The sequence below is a fragment of the Silurus aristotelis genome, assembly GCF_946808225.1.
Source record: "Silurus aristotelis genome assembly, chromosome: 18".
NCBI classification, from domain to species: Eukaryota; Metazoa; Chordata; class Actinopteri; order Siluriformes; family Siluridae; genus Silurus; species Silurus aristotelis.
Window position 1 is genome coordinate 20,715,596 of NC_139591.1, and position 22,270 is coordinate 20,737,865.

The 22,270-nt window shown below is 37.8% G+C and overlaps 2 protein-coding genes across 2 annotated transcripts in view; one reads left to right on the forward strand and one right to left on the reverse strand.

The window, feature by feature from the left end:
* The window catches only part of LOC310741155 (eosinophil peroxidase-like), a 152,605-nt gene that overhangs the window by 43,051 nt on the left and 87,284 nt on the right, over positions 1-22,270 (forward strand). The window lies entirely within an intron of this gene.
* Positions 12,629-14,724, reverse strand: aplnrb (apelin receptor b). Its single transcript, XM_083568924.1, has one exon. It carries the CDS (start codon positions 14,581-14,583, stop codon positions 13,510-13,512), a length of 1,074 nt encoding a protein of 357 aa, XP_083425050.1. The 5' UTR covers positions 14,584-14,724; the 3' UTR covers positions 12,629-13,509.

A 22,270-nucleotide genomic window follows, 5' to 3' on the forward strand; every position in this document is an offset into this window, starting at 1 on the left:
TGTTTACACACAATCACCTTCAGAACGGTGCCCTTTCAAAGCAATACAGTACAATTCCTGTCACTTCTGGAACGTGTCCTGGAAGTCTTCTTTTCAAGCACCTTCTTTGGTTCGTTCTGGATTTCCGCAATGGTCTCAAACCGGTTAGCTTTGAGCTGGAGCTTCATCTTCTAAAAAAAAAAATTTAAACCTAGATTCATTATAGATTCACTTGATTCACATATTTACCTTTTCTGGTGTATAAATGCCTTTAAAGTCAGTAAAAACTTTGACATGTGGCAGGTGAAATATGATTGGATAGAAACTCTGACATAAACATTAAACACTTCTGGAAGCAGCACAATCAAGAGAAAAGACATTAGGCTATAGGAAATAATTGAATACATGTTTATAGAAAAATATTCTGATAAGGAGGAAGTCTTGCGAGGAACCAGAAGGAAACCGATTAACATCTGACTCACACCGAATGTCCATTCATTATAATTCCATCATTGTTGTGGTTTATTGGACACTGTTCATGACAATCGCAGGCCTAAACCACTGTAGCAACACATTGTATGTTTATTCCAAGGAGACTTAGTAGGTCATCACAAAATGATCAAAAACACAGAAAAATGTAACAAAACACTGCTTCTGTGGAGAAATATATCTATAAAATTCTAAACATCAACCATTTCTGCTTTTTTTTTTCCAATCACATTATTTTTGGTATCTGTTGCTATCTCAGTGTAACACAGGTCACTTGCACTGTTGTACTTCAACATTTCCAGTTTTCCCTTTTGCCCTTTGTGTGACTATAGGTGATGAGGAAGTGTGTTTGTATCAATTCATCACATCTGCCCCACACCTCGGCTCTTCAGGGGGTGAAGCAGGCTGTAAAAAGGTCCTGCGCTAAAAAGACGAACAGCATTGATGATGCTGAAAAGCAGGATTTCCCTGAACAGGAAAACTCTCCCCCTCAGCCTCGCCCTCAGCAGGGGAGGAAAGATGGAGGAAGAGCAGAGGTGGAGGCTAAGGTCTACGACAGGATACTCCAAGGTCCTCCAAGATCTTCTGGAGGGTCAGCACGCGCTTCCCTCTCTTCTCTGTTGGCTATTGTTAATATCCAGCGGAGCCATATGCGCTCGTTTCCTCACAAGCTATTCCTGACCCGGCCTGCTTTTCTCCTCCGCTGGCCTGCGAAACGAGCGATTGTTTCTGGGATTTTCCTTCGTTTCTCAGAGGAATAAACCAGACAACAAACCTAATAATATACACTGTATGTGCTGCAAAGAGATCTCATGAGTCGAAATGTTCATTAATCTTTGCATGTTCGAGATTTCTTTGTGGGAATATTGAAATTCGTATGTTGATTCCCATCTGGGCTTGGATGTAGATGCTTCTTCTGTTTAGTGCATATTAAATCCAATGAACAAACTAGCAAACATAATAAGTACAAAAATAGAGTCTGACAAGTTTGTGTCCCATCCCAGGCACATTTCTGTGTAGTATGTAAAAAAAAAAAAAAAAAAAAAAAAAAAAAAAATTATATATATATATATATATATATATATATATATATATATATATATATATATATATATATATATATATATATATATATATATAGTATTGGAACATCTGACTTTTCCAGCCAGATGTGCTTCTTCCCCAAACTGTAATCACAAGGTTGGAGCCACACAATTACACAGGTTGTCACTGACTTAAGAATGGTGATCAGTATGGGGTAGAGACTGTACTCTACTCTACTGTACTGTAGTTTCTTAATAATTGAACAAATTACAGTACATAATTTAGCAAAACTGAGCAGTGTACTGTACTGTACTGTACTGTATATTTGCATGTGGCAGCAGGTGCTTGGATGAGCGTCGTTTCGTAAGTAGTGGGTGGAGCATACGCTACGTTCGCCTGCCGCGTGAAACGTACAATATTTTTACAATTTTGTCGTATCTAAATAATTGTCGTAATAACGGAAAGTCGAACAAACGAAACTCTGTTACCATCTGTATACATGTCTATGGGTGCTTTATCATTACATTTTCCCTTCACTTGTACTAGGAGACCCAAACCTGTTCCAGCATGACTATACCACTGTGCACAAAGCAGCTCCATGAAGATCTGCTTTACATTTTGTTGGAGTGGAAGATCTTCTGTTATTAAACTCCAACCCTATTGAACCTTTGGGATGAGTTGGAACTCTAATTGCATCCCAGCATTGCATCACTTACAACAGTACCTGACTTTACTAAAGCCCTTGTGGTTTGTGACAAATCAGCACAACAGAAAATATATAAATAAAATATATAGTCTACTCGCCACCCTATGAAAAATATGATTTCTTATTATAATGAGACTAAGCTGAAGAGAACCATGATACAGTATAATAATACAAAAAGAACAGACAGAACAGACAGAACAGAACAAGGAACAAACAGAACATGGAACTTTGAACTAAAAGACATGGAGTGACAAACCCAAACATGAATTCAACAACAAACGAAAAACCAGTAAACTGTAAGTTTATATACACATGCTAATTATTGTGATATAAAATCAGGTGCATACAAACATGTAACATAGTTCATAAAGGTGAAGTTGTGCCTCCTAGCATGATTCTGCCACCACTATCCTTCTTTGTGGTTATTGTGTTATTTGTTTTTTTTAGATCTATTTCCACGTTTGTAATATTTTCTAAATGTTTTAGTGTTATTTCAATACGTCATGATGCCACAACCCTGATACCATTCTGCCCTGAATCCAATACTAAAACCATCAGTATCAGTCAATAGAGATACCAATCCAGTCTTTTAAGATTAAATCACTAAACTACAGGGGGAAAATACAATCTAGCATTGCACAAAACAGATGCTTTCACCCAAAAATCACCTACAATGCAAATCTAGTATAAACGATGAAAAAATACATTTCTAATTTATCGAAATTTATCGTATTTTTTTTTCCGATAAATTGGAAATTTATTTTTTAATTGTTTATACTAGATTTGCATTTTAGATTTGCGTTTGCATTTTTGGGGTGAAAGCATCTGTTTTGTGCAATGCTTGATTGTATTTTCCCCCTGTAGTTTAGTGCTTCAATCTTAAAAGACTGGATGGGTATCACTATTGACTGATACTAACGGTTTTAGTGTTGGAATCAGGACAGAATGGTATCAGGGTTGTGGCATCATGACGTATTGAAATAACACCCGATACTGATACTGATCCTGGGTATAGGATCTGTACCATCTCTAGCACATGATGTTAATATTCTTCATTCATCCTTAGTGAGCACTTTATCTTGGTCAGAGTCATTTGTGGATCGAGAACCTGGACTGAAAAACACTGTACAATAGACATTTTTTATAAAGCAGCTTGACAGAATTAAATTGATTAAGTATATCATTTATTCATTTGTCCTAAGTTCTTTATAAATCCCTATAATGAGTAAGCCAAAGGCAACAATGGTGAGGGAAAAATCACCCTGAGAAATCTTGAGAGGAACTAATAAGGGAATCTGTCCTCATGTGTGTGACTTTGTAGTTGAATCACTGAATTTACAATAAAATATAAACTTTACGATTTTTAAAATTTGACATATAAGCAGTATTTACATTTACCAGACGGAAGAAATAGTATGACTTATATATCGTAATCATGAGTACATATGCGGGAAAACACCCCTAAACAGGACCCTAGTCCATAACAGGACATTGTTCACACACTCGTTCACACCTCAGCCAATCCACTAACTGGTATGTTTTCTGACAATGGAAGGAAACCAAAGAACCCAGAGGAAACCCTGTGGAGAAAGTATGAAATTCAATAACAAACAGAGCGTTAAACCCACCACCCTGTGAGTATTCCTCGACTTTAACATAAAATCGGATTAGCTAACACTCCAACAAAGTTCTTTGCTAGCTAAGAAAGGTTTCATTTCCCCTCTTTTTCTTGTTCTCTTTCTACAAACACATTTAAAATCCCCTCATGTCAGTCAACTCTTGCACTTATACTTTTTTACATATAGCTCAGGGTGTGTTTCGCAGCTCATTCAGGAACGGCCCACACAAACACACACACACACACACACACACACACACACACACACACACACACACACACACACACACACCTCTATTCACACAGACAGATGAAAGCAGTGCAGCAGCCACACCTGGGCCATCAAAACACACCTTCAGCCATTCACAGGCCTCACGAGAGCGACTGCTGCTAAAGCCTTATTCAAACCCATTCCACAAACCCCAAGCGCCTCGTCTTCTACACGTTCATGGACAGTTTGCCTAGGTGTGGTGAAATCTTGATCTCATTCGAAGGCAACTAAATGGGCCAAGAGAAATAACAACCTGTGCAACTTGTAAACTCTAGCGAATCATACACTCTTAGATAGGATGAGATTACATTAGATTAAAGATTAGATTTCTGAGTGGATTTCAAGCTTTCAATAATTTTATTGCCAGATTATGTTGTTATTTCTTTTTAAATATACACACCATATTGACAAATTTTGTGGATACCTTACCATCAGATTGAAAGGTTCTAGAGAATGTCTAGAGAATGTCCTAAATCCAATTTTCCCCATTCCCTGTTTTAAGAACCTTCCACTTTTCTGGGAAGATGTTCCATTAGATTTTGTGGAGATTTGTGTTCATCAGTCACAAGGGTGTTAGTAAAGTCAGGTACTGATGTAGGTGAGGTAGGTGAGACGAGGAGGCCTGGGGTGCAGTCAGCATTTCAATTCATTTCATAGGTGCTCATTACGATCGAGGTCAGAGCTCTATAGCGGGAGATCTTCCCTTAAAAACCCATGTAAACCATATCTTTTTGGAGCTGGCTTTTGTGCACAGCTGCATTGTGGTGCTGGCTCAGGGTTAAGTCTCCTAGTTCAAGTTTATCCAAAGGTATTCCTATACAATTGTGTGCCTCCAACAGTTTTGGGAAGAACCACCCATAGCTGGAAAATTCTTCTTGGAATAGCTGGAATATTCTTTTATTCTGAAATATCATCACACAAAAACATGACTAACATCAAATCCCGTTATAACACAATTGAATTAAAACTGCCTACCGCCACCACCATTAAAATGAATGAGATCACACTTGAAGCTAATAGTATCAGGAAGTTGCACATTTGTGTGTGTGTGTGTGTGTGTGTGTGTGTGTGTGTGTGTGTGATTATCAGCTGGAGTGTGTCACATTGTCTCACAGTCCTCTTCTACTTTAAAGTCTCTTGTGACGTTCATTTGTCTGCAGCGTCCTGCTATTAGCTTAATGAAGAGTCCAGGTAATGACATCAGCAGATCAGATCAGAGCAGAGGAGGCGTTGTGCTGTAATGTGTGCTCCATAGCAGAATGGTGTGAGCAAAACAGAATATACATCTCATTAAATATACATATACACTCCGTAGGTGTGGGTGTATGAGAGAGTCGAAGCTCATTCATTCAAATTCATTCGAACGCTGTCTTTTTTTCTGATTCAGGGGGAAAAGGGAAAGTTTTGCTTTACCTGCGAGCAGGAATCGAATAAAGTATTGTCAAAAGTACAGAAAAAACACTCTGTCACACCATACAGTGAAATTCCTATTCTGTGAATCTTCCCAGGAACCTCTGAAATCATTTATAATAAACATACAAAAACACACGAGATGTAAAAGAAAAGTTTGTGATAAAAAAAAAGTGTGCATCGGATACAAGCTGGCATTTGTATCGCAATGTATTATTTCGAACAGATTTGCATCAGTAAAAAATATAAATATTTATATATAATTATTAGGAGATGTGCTATACTTTTATTTAGAAAGTGACCAAATATTTATGACCAATATTTTATACGTAGATTGCTTTCTCCTCTGTAAACGAGCGCGCTCTCTACGCGAATATGACGTATCGCAACACTACGGAGACCGAGGCGTGTCCTGGGAGTCACATAAATATAGATTAACATGGCAGAGGTAGAGCTGTAACTTCCTGGAGACAGAACAGGAAAAGAACATGTGGTTTTATTAAAACCTTTTCTTTTTTGTAAAAGGTACATTTATGTTTTGCTGTCTGTCTGAACCAAAGAAATAAAAGTGGACTATACTATATATAGTATATATTATATATATATATAAAACTATACTGTACTGAATTGCATCATATTTTTTTCATTGCATCGCACTGCATTAAATCGCAATGAGCCAAATCAAATTGAAATTGGATCATACTGCATCGTAATAGGGGTAAATCGTATCGCATTGGCCTCAGTTATGGAGATGCACATCCTTGGTGTGTATATATATGATATATATGTGCAAGAAAAACATGGAAGATGTAGATGTGCAAAGCTTCGAAAAGGTCAACTCAGTAGTAGTCTATGATGTCTGTAGTCACCAATGATGTTAGTAGAATATAAAGCAATGGGAGAACTTGGGGGAAAAAAACAATAGAAAATGACAATAGAAAGTGAGAGTGGCAGAAGAAAGTGGAGTGAAGTGGAGTAGTAGCGGTAGTGGTTAAGGCATTGGACTTTGGATCCGAAGGTCATGAGTTTAAATCCAAGGTACACCAAGCTGCCGCTCCTGGGCCTTTGAGCAAGGCCTATAACTACTTCTTAGTTGTAAGAATGAGATAAATGTGGTAAGGGCATCTGCCAAATGCCATAAATGTAAATGTAAATGAGAGAAATTAGATAATAAAATGGGGAAATAAAAAGAAAAAAGTGAAAAAAAAAACCCTGAGAAATTAAATAATATTAAATAAAAAAGATAAAACACTGTAAATAATCAAATAAACAGGAAGATTTGGAGAAACTGAACGATTCCGATCACTGCGGTAATGCATGGAGTTTGTTTATGACGTGCCGTGGTTCATTGTTTGCTGGTGAAAGCTGCCGGGGAAGCAGATGAAAGGAATCTGTGATGGTGTTAAACACGGCTAGAGCGGCGTGGAGCTCAATCACTGCAGAGCCAATACACATGTCCTCTTTTTAACAGCAGGAGGGTAGCAAGTGTGTAGAGAAGTGTGTGAGCTCCGAACTCAAGGTTAGAATCTAACATTCCTGGATGTGAGTTGAAAAAACGACGGAAAGAACGACGCATTTGTTGGCGAGACACAGCTTTGATTTGGGTCCCTGCACCCAGAGAATCACGCTATCAATGTTTCCTGTGCTAACGCTCCTATTTAGCTTATAACACACACTAAACTCGCATAGCTGGAGTGTATCCAGACTTTGAAAGGATGTTTGAACGCAGCGTAAATCATTACATCTGGATTTCTGAACAGCTGCTGTCTTACTGCTGTCTTATTGTGAAAAGCACTTTACAAATAGAACTGAATTGAAATGAATTCCACTAAAACACCGCCGTTTTAAATCCAACATGGCCGAAGTGATTTAATTATCATCGTCCTTATTGGATCCATCGTCCGGTTTGCCATCTCACTTCTTGATCAGATTAACATCGAAAATTCTGCACCTAATGATCTAATTATTTTATTTAGCTTTTATTTTATTACTCAGGTATTCATACTGAAACGATTTATTCTGTATATACACCAAATCTAACGTACAAATAATCCACAATTTACCTGAATAAAAAAAAAAAACATGATGAAATTATGAAGGTAAACACACTTAAAACGTGTCATGAGTCTCTAGGATTTGAAAATGAGCAGACGATCTGCATTTATACTTTCCAATTTATAATTTTAAATTTTTTCTTCTGATATTGTTGCATCATGCCTCTTATTTTATTTCATTGGTTTTTACTACAGTTTATTTATTATTTAATTCAATAATCTTTTTAATAACATTTGTATGTTATTTAATAAAAATTTTGTTTAATTTTAAATGATTAAAATTTTTTATTTATTTAAATCTTTTTATTTTATTCGTTGTTTATGAAACAATTCTGTACTTTTATGATTTGGTTTTTTTTAAACAGGTTTAAAATAGTAAAATAGTAAAATTATAATAGTAAATAGTTAATAGTAAAAAAAATACCTTGTACAGTTCAAAACAAGGCCTTTAGTCTCGGAGACTGTACACGCAACGGCTCATGACATAATGATCTTAAGTTTCCATCTTTCCGCTCGATGATACGTCTCACTTTGAAACGTAAGTGACCATGAGATCTGTGAAATCTGCCTAAACGCCAGGATCGGATTGCCATTCCCGAATTTTTATATTTTTTACGACATCTTTGGAAATATCCGTGGAGATCTTGGGTGCGTGATGTAACCCGAGACTTTTGAAGGCCACAATCCGACACTAACGTGGCTGAGGTTTAAATCTCTCCAGCTGCTGCTGAGTGAAGGCTGAACCAGGGGGGGAAACACCATAACACACATGTGGGCTACAAAATCCAAGCAGGACCTCGGAGGAAGGTTGGGAGTTTTTTTGTTTTCCTTTCAGAGCCATAATTTAATTTTCTGGCCTGATGTGCGTGCTGTAGGGTCGGTTCTTTATGTCACCCGGAGCCCTGAATACACACAGATTCTGTAAATGAGGCCTTCATGGCGTGCACAGTGTGTTTCCTGTGCACATTATTCAGTCCTGCGCTGACAGGAAAACAAATAAACAAGTCTGAGACAACACTAAGGTGACTCCTGGGCCACACACACAGACACACACGGCCTTATAGGAGGCATATGTGACTAAACACACACACATTTGTCTGGTCTGAATGGGCTTTTCTCATATCTTGGAGGTCCATATTGTTATTTATTAACATTTCTCAACCTTTTGGCAATTTTGAAGGAAAAAGTGCCAAGAAATACTCTTAATAAAGCCGAAATTTGACAGTATTCATGATATTTTCAGCATTTCAATGCAGTACAGCTCATCTAGTCGTGAAGAAAATCTCTCTACAACTCACATAAATAGACGCCATCATATTTTATTGACATTCTGTCCCAAAGCCTAGTTTTGACCATAAATTTGACTTATCTAACATTTTAACTTATACCCCACCAAACACACACCCACCCACACCCACACACACAAACGTCCATCTGTGCTGCACAATTTTAATCTCCGGATTACACACATTTATTAACTGTCATTTTTGCACAATCATACACACCATGTGTTCGATAATTTCTTGGAATGTACAACATAGCCTATTTATTGAGAAAAATTATACACCAGTTTGGCATAGATACTGGTCAGTCCTTGCACTTGGCTACCACCTCTTGTATTCTTTACAAATTTGGGTTGTGGTGTAGGTTGGCAAGAAGAATATGCAAGCTTGCCTGAATTATGCCAAAACATTCATTTACTACCCCAAACCCTGTGGGAAAACGTGTTCTGGTCTGACAAGAAAAGATTTTTGTCCACAGTTCTAAAAGGTATGTTTGTGGCTCAAAGCCAATACAGAGCATAATCCAAGAAACACCATATTGACAGTGAAGCATGGTGGTGGTAGCATTTTGCTTTGGGGATGCTTCTCTTTAGCTGGGCCAGGCCACTTTTTAAGATAGAGGGAAATTAATAGCTACAAATATCAGAGAAGACATATCATACCTTCTGTCTTCTCTGAAAAAAACTAAAAATGAATAGGAATTTCACATTTTAACATGACAATGACTCAAGGTACATAAAATTAACAAAAACATCGCTTCAAAAAAGTGTAATCAAATTTCAGGAATGGTCCAGCCAAAACCTATTTTTTTTTACAAAGCAGAGTGCGAAAAAATTCCAAAGTCTTGATGTGTAAAGTTAATAGAGACTTATTCACAAAGATTTGCCATAATAAAGGCAAAAGGTGCTTCCACAAGCAAGTTAGGAGGGGTGTTCAGACTTATGCAATTAAGCTGTGGTAGTTTTTGTTTATTTAAAATTTTCCCAATTATGAAATTTTCCCTTTTATTTCTGGATCTTTGTTTGGTTTCTTCTGAAGATCACATTAAAGATGTAACGAGTCTTTATTTTACATTGTTGTTAATTCTGTCTTTATATATTTTTTTAAACTAATCAACATACAGCTGTTAAATCTATATCATTAAGTATTTTGCTCATGGTTTTTACAATGAGAAAACACACCACTCATCACATTTACCTCGCTAGCTTGTTTAGAACAAAAGAAAATCACGGAGACGCCCTCGATTTTTGTTGACTTGAATAGCTTGGACGCACGGAGCTCAAAACCTGGAGGAACTCCAGACTTCAGAGGACGTTACAATGCACTGTAAATCATTACATCTGGATTTCTGTCCTTATTGTTAAAAGCACTTTGCATGTAGAACAATGGGCAACGTCAGCACGTATGCATAGAATAAATCATCAGAAGTGAGTGCTGTTATGGAAAAATAATTAACAAAGCAGAAGGACTTTTCAATATTGTCCTCTAACAGATCATCAGTGTTTTACTCCTCTTAAACCACAGCAAGCTGCCAGTAATTACAACCTCAGTCCATTAAACAATGACACGTGCAACTTTTTTAGATTTGCATTGCTTTTTTTTAGATAATTACTCTTTATGTTTTCACTTACACTATAGCTGCTTTTTTAGACTATCCTCTATTTGTTAAACGTTTCTTTAATTTAATACAATTTAAAAACATAGCTTGTCATGTTACAAAGGAAACTCTTTTACTGACACTGGAGACTCCTTCTCCGAATGTTATTATGAAAACTCCATTGATCGGTTCAGATAGAAAACAACACTTTAAAATGATTTTTTTGTGCAGTGTGTACAGATAAACTGCTTACTCTTTATATAACTGTTGGTTTCTGAACATAGAACCATACAGGTAGTTTCTCAACTCAACACATGTATCAGCTTCACCCATATACACATACAATATATCAGTTTCACACACTCTCAGGACTGTAATAATAATAATATCCGCTCCTGTGTTGCTTCCTTTCTACTGATGTGTAAGTTAGTCGGGGGCCAATACATTCTGCAAAGGCTACACTTATATATGCACTGTATATGCAACAACCACCTATAAATGTGTGTCTGTGTGTGTATACCGAAGGTGTCCAAACCTTTTTAAAGCACTATACAATTTCTACTCGTCATTGAGACAAGCCCTTGATGTCTCCATAAGAAAGCATTCTGTACCTGCTACCTTGAAGTATGCATATACACAAAAAAAAAGTCACATATATTTTTATTTTGTACATCTAATTTTCATTAACATTTTTCCTGCAGCTGCAAAAGAAATACAAATATTTTAATTAGATCTGTGACCATGGCTTTATATCCATATTTTCCTTGTCTCATGTACAGAGGGCCAAATTAAAATTCATCTTGTTTGGGCATCTTTGGAAAACACTATATGGAAAAAAGTACCAAGACACCTGACTTTTCCAGCCATATGTGGTTTTTCCCTCAAATGTGGAGTTGCACAGTAGCAAGTTCAAGATCATCCACTCAATCCCATGTAAAGCATTTCTTCATGGAGCTGGTTTTGTGCACAGGGGAATTGTAACTCAGTGGTAAAGATTTTGGACTTCTGACTAGAAGGTTGTAATCTCAGAACCACCATTCTGCCGCTGCTGGACCCTTGAACAAGGCCCTCAACTGCTCGGTTGTATAAATGAAATAATTGCAAGTCCCTCTAGATAAGAGTGTCGGCCGAAAAGCTGTACATTTCATGCTGGAACAGGTTTAGGACTCCTAGTACAAGTAAAAGGGTAATTTGATGTCATAATACTTTATCCAGTTTACATTTAACCATTATTCATCATTTCATTTGTGTTGTTATTGATTAGGGTTTGGAGTGTAAAGCAGCACAGGAGGGGGGATTAAAGAGTAAATATTAGCTAAGAGTGGGTGATCAGTTGGATGAGATTACATCCAGCCCAAAGCTCATTAACACTTAACTAGACTGGAGGAAGATAAGCACTCAGCACTTGTTTAGAGATGCCTGATTTGGATGATTGCAAGCTGTAGGTGAAGGAGCTACAGGAGTCCTGCTGTTTTATACATTTTATTTAATTTATTCATTATACTTACTTGATTTATAAAGTTACTAAAATATTCAACTTTGCATTGTCCTTACCATCGGACTAATTGCAAATAGACTTTGAATAAGAATGAGTTTGAATGCCAGCACCAATAATCTGCCACTCTTTAAGCCCCAATTGTTTGAGTGTATAAATAAGATAATTGTAAATCGCTCTGGATTAAATGTCATGAATGTAAATGATCGATTATAAGTTAGCAAACTCGTTTTTTTATTACAAACATTTCAATCTGTGGTTTAATAAAGTTCTGTTTTTATTTTATTACGGATCTTCTTATTATAAAGGAACTTGTATTGATGTTAAGAAAGATGCAAAAATAATCAAAAGGCAAAAAGTCGCAACCAATTTTGTATAAATGTGTATCTGAAGCTGGTTTTGGTGATATGACATTCTGTATTTTGTATTTTCCTGATCAATACATAAAAAAGAAATGGCAAAAGTTTGAGAGTCCACACACACACACACACACACATACAGACTGTTTTGGGAGCTGAAGGGAAATCGGTGTGTAACATGCATTTCCTGTAAAGTCTCTTGTTTTGATTTTGGACAATGGCCGAGCTCAATGCTGGGGTTGAAACCGGAAAACTATGGACATTACACGATGCTAAAGACATTTCAGCATTCACACACACAGACATACACACAAACAAAGAAGTTTTCAGTGGAATAAAGATTTTATTTACAGATTAATTCATAGCAGTGTCATAGCAGGTTGATCAGTTCATGAAAAACATGGGAAATTCATGAAAATTAGCTACCCATTACATTCCATTAATGTCCACACACACACACACACACACACACACACACACACACACACACACACACACATTTACAGCAGTCTGTCATTTGTAAAAGCTGCCACTTATTAACTCGCCCTCGTCAAACAGCATTTGTCAGCTGCCATCTGGCATTCGGAGTCCCCCAAAACACACACACACACACACACACACACACACACACACACACACCACTCTTTAATCAGGTTGCAACACTTCTGCTCAGCTGACACCCCCCCCCCCCCGCCCCCGAACCCAATAGTCTGATCACCAGTAATGAAGACACCGGGTAAATTGCTCAGTAGGAGACACTGGGACAACCCTTTTTATGTATGTCCAAGTGCTTAAAACATGAAGCGATACAATTATGGAGGATCTCGTTTGCCAAAGTTGAGAGCAAATGTCTCTTGTTGTGCAGACCACCCACTAGGCTTCCTCCATCAGCCCTGAGTCGCCCTAAAGAGTCCACATGAGGTCTACGAGACGCCCGACGCAAACGTCTGGAACGCAGCTGTCCGTGAGCTCTGATCTCCGGAAGCAATGCCAAAGAGCCTGGCACTGCAAACCCGAAAACCTCAGGGGAACTCAGACCGCACCAAAAAAAAAAAAAAAAGAGCAGTCAATAAAAAAAGAGCTTTTGGTGCGATACACGTCAAGTCGAGAGTTTGGGGTTTTGCTTTTCCAAGATCAGTAGATTTACCGGCAAGTTGCGAAGGCTTCAATGAGACGACTTCCTCTCGTAAAAAATCTCTGTTGTTCACACCTTAGTGGCTAGAGATGGCGCCTCAGTCTTCTGCGAGGAAAGAGAACTTGCCGGGCTGGAGTGGAGCACCTTCTTCAGGTTCAGGAGGCACAGAAACTGAGATCTGAAGCGCAGGTCGAAGAACGCGTAGAGAAATGGGTTGAGGCAGCTGTTGAGGTAAGCGAGGCAGGTGGCGTAGGGATGAGCATAGAGCAGGAAATTGAGCAGCGAGCAGGATTCGGGCACAACTCCAAGGTAGGAGAGGGCATCCATGGACTTTAGAAGGTGAAAGGGCATCCAGCAGGCCGCGAACACGACCACGAGGGTCGTGATTATTTTCAGGAGGCGCCGCTTGCGTTGGTCCCCTTTGCCAAGGTTCTTGTTGAAGTGTCGTGTCACGGTACAGCCAATGAAGCCGTAGCACACCATCATGGCCAGCAACGGGATCAGGAACCCAAACGCAGTGGAGGAGATGCCCAGTCCAGCAATCCAAAATTTTTCGTTCTCCTTGGTCGACACAAGGCTGAAATCCATGGCGCAGGAGGTCTGGTTGGTGGTATTGTCCAAAAATGTGGTGCGGAAGAGCAGTGTGGGGGATGCCAGTGCTCCTGAGAGAACCCAAATTGCAAAAAGGGAAACCTTCATTCGCCCATGGGTCCGGAGCTGCGAGCTGCTCAGAGAGCGCACGATGGCCAGGTACCTGTCCATGCTGAGGCAGGTGAGGCAAAAGACACTGGCGAACATGTTGAGCATCACTACGTAGCTGCTGAGCTTGCACAGGACCACACCAAATGGCCACTGATACCCCAGCGCCGTGTACACGGCCCACAGAGGCAGGGTCACAACAAACGTCAGGTCCGCCATAGCCAGATTGCCGATATAGACGTCCGCCGCTCTGCGCTTGCGCTCCGCCTTCCACACGATGAAGATAACCACGCCGTTCCCCGAGAGGCCCAGGATGAAGATGAGCATGTAGAGGATGGGGATGAGAGTGTAAGACACTTGCAGCTCATCATACTCGCAGGAGTTGTTTGAGAGGTCTCCATCGTAGTTGTAGTTGTACTCGTAGTCGTCCGTACCGTTATCCATGACGCCTAAAAGGTTGAAAATTCCAAAAGTTCAGATGATCAGAGTGTGAAGATCAACTCTGTCCTAAATCAGCATTGAGGGTCAAAGTAATAGAGAGCTCCTTTTTCAAGTGAGTTCAAGCATGAAGGCTCTCTGTGAGAGAATCGGTGCCTTTTTAAAGCTCTACCAAACCCAGGCACCCCTCCTCTCTCCTCCCTCCTTTCTTCTCTAGTCTATTGTCCCCGCCCTCTGTCCCACCTCCTTTGCTTTTCTTTAGTTGTAAACCATTACTATGCACATAGGGGGCAACTATTTAATGCATATTATCTAAAGCTCTAAAAAAGAAAGCAATTTTGTTATAGCTGATCATAAAAAAAAGAAAAAAAGTCTAATCAAATAAAAAGAAAAAAAAAACATGCTTTTAGAAACCTTTAGAAAACAAAACCCTCACAAGACTTTTCTTTACCTCCCATGTACCAATAATTAAAAAAAACTAATTTCTTTAATGGACTTGCTGCCAAAGCAAAGTGTATGCATTCAAAAAAGCATGAGAGCGGATTTGTTAGGACAAGTCGGGACGCACGTTTTTTCTTCCTATAGAGATAGGCTCAGATCATAATAGTCGATGGTTGACGTGTGAACGACGGCCTATTCAGGTGAAAAAAAAATAAAAATCTTTCCATTTCCATGCCAATGCCACTGGCAAAACACACCATTACACTTGTGTAAATGTCAGTTTCATGGCTGCCTGTCTGAACAAGACCCAGAGAATTTCTCTTCAGCCAAATAAACCAGAACGCAGTCGGTTATTGTTTAAGAGTATATAATTGCAGGGAAATGATGTCTTTTCATAGAAAACGGAAGAGGAACGTGAGAAATGCGGTTGCCTGCTTGAGTGGGATTATAAGAAAAGTTATGACATAATAAACTAAATTGAATTAAGAAATGTAAAGATAAAATCTGCATTCATATTTATTACATTTTATATTGAAGAATATTTAATAACTACATACATTTTATTATCCTGGGTTTACATTCATCATCCTAAAGAAGTCATACAGGTTACTCAACTGTGTTTGTGTGAGGTATGTGTGGTGTGTATGGTTTGTGTGTGTGTGTGTGTGTGTGCATATGTTTCTCTCTTTTACTACAGTCCACACAACATGTTTAACTTGGCCGCATGTTAAAATATATAAATCGCATCTGGTCGTCATAAAAAGATTAAAATACATAGAAATTAGGGAACAAAAAAGTGCCTCATGCTTCATTTGACTCAGAGATGAAACCGGATGAAGCTGAAATCTGACATCAGCGATTTTAAAGATTAATGTCACTTTATTAAAGAGGATATTTCTTTTTCTTTCTTTATTCCGTTTCATGTTGTTTATGAGTCGTTGGAATACAGGGGAAGGGAAGACAGACATAATGTAAAGTCTGGATGTTGGAATAAAAGCCTTTAAACTCCCACATAATGTGTACATACTTTTTCTTTTTGCTCTATTGTAGTCACTGCATCGTGCGGTTTGAGAATATTGCCCTCGAAAGTGTCGAGAAATCTATTATTAGCCAAACAAAACCACTGAATGCAGTGAAATGGAATGCAGGAAGAGCGACTCAAGTTTCGAAGATATGAAAACTCTTGAAATTAAAATTTTGATTATACTTATTTAATTTAATAAGCAAATAAAAAGTGCATTTTGAAGTTCTTTTTTTATTTTGTATTCAGGCTTTTTTTCTTTAACATACAATATTTTCATCGTTGCACTAAAAAATCGAACATTTTAATTATTTTATATTCAATTATTTAGTTAGAAATTGTAAGAAATTAATTAATTAATTAATTAATTAATTTATTTGTACTTTTTTTTTATTTAAATGTAAACCGTTAAATTTTCTACTCTGATTTTACTTATATTAAATAGAATTTTTATTTTTTTATCAAGACTATTATATTTCTGAATCATCTAACAAGAAATAAAATTATGATATTAATTATACTAACTAATTGTAGAACACTAATTATTTTTAACGTATTAAATTATATTTAACCCAAAACCTATATTTAACTTAAACTTAATATTTTGAAGAAATTTGAAGAAATTAGTTCTTAAATGTTTTTTTCAAATGATTTTACAATTAAATTTTATAGCAAATCTATCAAAATTATACACAAACTAATATTTCAGCTATTTATTAGCTAAACCCTTCTCCTGGAGTCTTTGCCCAGCCCTGATCTAACCTGCAATGTTTTTTCCTGATCCCAGATCACTGGATTAAACTCATCAGCTGGTGATCGTGTCTCAGAATGTGTCCAGTTCAAAGCTAATACATTTACATGTATTAGCTTTGACAAAAAGTATTGGGACACCTGACATTTCCAGCCATATGTGATTTTCCTTCAAACTGTTACCACAAAGTTGGAGACACTTTTTTTCTCTTTACTTGAACTAGGAGACCCAAACCTGTTTATTTAGAAAATATAGAAGCTAAAAGAAGAAGAAGAAGAAGAAGAAAAAGAGGAAGAAGAGGAAGAAGAAGATATGTATTATGTACATACACACACATGACAGTATGAGCGCTATTTGATGAAGACTTTAAAGTTCTGGTCTGGACGTGTGTGTGTGTGTGTGTGTGTGTGTGTGTGTGTGTGTGTGTGTGTGTGTGTGTGTGTGAGCAGGCGGGAGACTTCACTCAGCACTCTGACCTGTCTATCAGCACTGCACCGTCCGTGGCGCCGAGGCCCTGACCGACCCAGACACAACTAACTGCTCTTTCTCCTTCTCTTTCACACACACACACACACACACACACACACACACACACACACACACACACACACACACACACACACACACACACTCACCACACACAGCTTCAGGAAGGAGTTTCCTCTGTAATAACATCATTCTTCTCATGCTTTATGCTGATCACAGTCTCATTCATTCTCTTTTCTCTCTTGTTCTCTATCTTTTTTATTCCTTTATCTTAGCAGGAAGTGCCCAGTGGAAGGGCACATCCCATGATTGGAGCATTGCTCCATTTTTTATGCTTTTCTTCGTTTCATTTCAGATTTACGTATTTCAGATTATAATCTTTTGCTGCGAAAAAGGACGTAAAACAATAGGAATAATAAAAAAAAAAAACACACAAAAACCCCCAGTACAATCAAACTGTCGAAGTCTGTTATCGTTCATTATACTGGTGTAAATGTATTTTTTTCTGTTGGCCTGAATACGATTTTTATGCAACAGTAAATGTTTTTAAACATTATTCAAAGGATTTCTCAGCATTAAACCATGTAATATTACCAGGTAATATTTTGTATGGGTCCAGAAGTGGGGTTTGCAGTCATCATTCCTCTAACCACACACACACACACACACACACACACACACACACACACACACACACACACACACTGAATAACATGGTTCCAGAAATATGACTGAATTCTGAATTCTGAATACGTCAATACTAAATAGTGAGAAATCACTAACAGGGGGTTTCAATATTTATTCCACCCCCACCCCCCCCACAAACACACCCAAGGAATTGGCTTATCTTTCACCATCAGTCTTAATGGTGCAGATAAGAACATTTGATGAGGCAAATGGTATCGCTATACATATTCACAGTGACATAAACACAGCAGGAGCAGCAGGTGCTAATTAGTTTATCTTTCAGCAGCTTCAGCAGAGTGTGTGAGGGCATGTGTGTGTGTGTGTGTGTGTGTGTGTGTGTGTGTGTGTGTGTGTGCATGTACATGGCCTCAGGAAAAATAAATTACCTCTTGTACCTCCTCAACCCAGATTTGACTATTACGTGTTTGCTGGATAGAGTTATGTTGGTTTTTAAGTGCTGCTGCTTCGAATCAAGTTAGGAAGTACCAGTTTAATGCTGGGGAACTACTGTGAGAAAGAATGACACAAGAAGCAACAAAGAACCAAGAACAAGAAAGGTTGAGGAGACTAACAAATAAAAGGAAAAGTTGATTCATTAGCGAGAAAGAGGAAGTGAGAGTCAAAAAGACTGAGTGAACATTCAGAACATCCAAGTGTGTCTTGTTTGTGTGTGTGTGTGTGTGTGTGTGTGTGTGTGTGTGTGTGTGTGTGTGTGTGTGTTTGTTTTAAAGAACAAAAACTTCAGAGGAACTATGTGAATTAGAAAACTATATAAACCTCCGTTCAGTGGAACTAGCTAGCATAAACCATTGTGATGTAAACATGTAAACTTTTGAGAAACTAGCTAGCATACACCATTATGGTATAAATATCCACACTTTGATGGGAACTAGATAGCATATACCATTATGGTATAAATATCTGAAATTCAGGAAAACTAGTTAGCATAATATTTAGAATTATTAATCATTAGCTAGACTAGAGCCAGAATAGCTCATTATCATGGGAACTATCTAGCTCTACAGGTAGCTTAGTCACTGTGTGCATCATATATAATTTTTAATGGCCACGTAGTGTGCAGCATAAGGCATAGAAACCACCACTTTACAACTCATAGAGAACCTCTTGTATGCAGAAAAATAGAAGTCTGAGTTTTCTATCTGGTCTGAAGAGCACAGTACCATAGAAACAGAAAGGTGAAGGCTGCTGATTTGAAGCAAGGTGAGAAAGCTTGTGGTTATCAGTTTTGTGCTGATGGACTGCTGTAAAAAAGAGTAACACAAGCAAAGAGACAAGAAAAGAGAACCAGAAAGGTTAAGAAAACAAACAAATTAAAGTAAATTTATAGAAAGTTTACAGTATGACTTTTAAAACATCAGGAGAACAAGCTAGCATAATCTATTATGGTATACATTTCTGAACTTCCAGAAAACTAGCTAGCATAAACCATTATGAAAAACATTTATAAACTTCAGGAGGACTTGCTAGCATAAACTATTAATGTATACATTTCTAAACATCAGGAGAACTAGCTAGCATAAACAATTATATTATAAATATCTGAACTTTGATTCGAACTAGCTAGAATAAATCCTTACCGTATAAAAGTCTAAACTTAATAGGAACTTGCTAACATAAATGTAAGAATAGCTTATTATCAGTGGAAATAGCTAGCTCTATGGGTAGTGAAGAGTGTTAGATTAATAAATTCAGGTTTCTCCATTTTCTAGAAAAATAAAATAAAAATTACTTTATAACTGGAAAGTCCCACATTGCAATAAACATAAATATTTGAAAGTCAGCAATTTGAAATATCAGAAAGTCAAATATTTGAAGTAAATTGAAAATCTATATATCTGTATTGATATATTTAAATATGTTCACGTGCACGCATGCGCGCACAAACAGTTTCACAAATATTTCTAGACTTTTATTAAAAATGAATTTTTCCCATGATATCTATAAATATCATGCAGTAGCTACCAAATATATCCTGAAAGATGAACATGTAAATAATAATTTTTAACACAAGATTTCAACACAATTGTGTAAAAAAGACAGAATCAATCCTGCGTGTTACGTAGCATAAACGCCTGAGTTACTGCCATGACACCGAATTTATAGTTGAAACTCCTCAGATCTGACATCTCCACCGTCTCGCTTTGTGTGTCGAGGGGTCAGAGGTGATTGACACCAGGCTGCTAATCACCCCGACCAGAACGATGGACGAGTTCACGCCTTATAACTCACACACACACACACACTTACACACACACACACACACACACACACACACACACACACACACTGGCTGGAATAGCTAAACATCAGCAAAACTAGCCAGCAGTAAAGCCATATAGCCAATAAACTAGATATCTTCACTCTCAAGCACAACTCATAAAAGACAGCTTAGCTAATCTTTAGTTAAAAGAGCTGGCATTGAAATTTTAAACTGTTACAGCTTTGAGAAAACTAGTTTGCATGTAACATAAGTACAGTTAGTCCTCAGGTGAAACATAAGAACAGGAATCTAATCTTCAGAAGAAATAGCTAGCATAAACTTTAAAAGACAATGGAATTGATATAGCTGGGGAAACAAGCTAGCATTAAACATAAAAGCTGCAACAGCTTTTTTTTTTTTTTTTTTACAGAAACTGGCTGTTAAAAACAATAAACACTGCACTAGGTAAACTTTAGGAAAATTAGCTAACCTCAAAGCCAGAAAAATCCAGAAATCTTCGGAAAACTAGCTAGTACGTACAACCTTGAAAACAAGTACAGCGAATCCTCAGAAGAACTAGCTAGCACAACAAAAGGCAGTGAAGCTAATATACAGCAAAACAAGTTCGTAAAACCCATAAAAAAGGAATCTGTTAGGAATATAGTTAATATATTTATGGAAAATAAGCAAGCATGAACCATAAAAGCAGCAAAAGCAACAGATTTTCCTCAGGAAAACTAGATAGTAAAGAAAATATAGTCTGCAATTGGAAAACTTAAGGGAAACTATCGAGCCTGAAAGCCATGGAATTCAGATATCATCAGGAGAACTGATGAGAAAACCTCAATAATTACATATCTACAGTAGAACTATCTAGCATGGACCAAACACATCACATTCTAATTTTAAGTGGGATTTAATTGCAATTTTGGGTGTTAGTAATGTGTTTATGGCTTATATTTAGGGAAAACTAGTGTATCATCAGAAGGACAAAGGGACAAACTTTAATAAACACTCAGGGTGGACCGTCAGGGTGGACAACATCAACAGCAATATATCTGCGTGTCATACACAACATCCGGAAACAACAATCGGCCGGGTTTCCTGAAAATGTGGCACTTAAATTAGAAAAGACAAACATCCTTAAACATACGCTTTCTGCCTGGTGCCTCTGTAGCGCTGTCCTGGTACAACCCATAACACTTTTTCCAATGCTCAAAGTACATTTTCTGTACTAGTTTCTCAGTTTGTGGCATCTGTGGAAAGTGTCACGTGAAATCATCTACACTGATATTGATTCTGTTTTAGGCAGGTCTCTAAAGGTCACTTAGTTAATAAACACTATATGGAACAAGTTTGTGGACACCTGACTATAAGATTTCTGAACATCCCATTTCACATTTAGTCTTTATTTGCTGTTATAATAACCTCCACTCTTCTGGGAAGATGTTTCACTAGATTTTGTGGAGATTTGTGAAGATTCATTTCACCAGTTGAGTAAGGAAACCTGAGGTGCAGTCAGAGTATATGGTTTATAGCTCCAGTCAAGAACCAACCTATGTAAAGCATATCTACAGGCTTGGGTCTTCTAGTTCAAGTGACGGGAAAATTTTATGCTTCTACATCCATTGACATCCAATACAATTATGTGCCTTCAACATTGTGGTAAATACAATGTCCCAATACCTTTGTCCATATAGTGTAACTCGATATCACAGACACACATCAGAGAGTAGCAGTAAACGTAGTGAGACTTTCCTCACCCTGAACATCCTCCTTACTCACACTCACTCATCCTAAACTTCCCAGACAAACATTCACCTCAGCCGTGTGGGTTTCAATTTAATGAGCTGCTGAAACTGTCGGATGCTAATCAGGCTAGCATGTGACAGACACATTTCAGCCGCAATGGCTCCATAACCCCCCTCACTCTTTTTTTCTCCCTCTCTCACTCTGTCTGATTCCCCAGCTGTGCTGATTAGCTCAGGTCTCCAGCCGACAATAAGGCTAGCTGAAAGATGAGCCTCCGCTGCTGCTGTAGCTAACTACCACTTAGAGGCTCTTCTGTTTATTCAACTCACGTGTT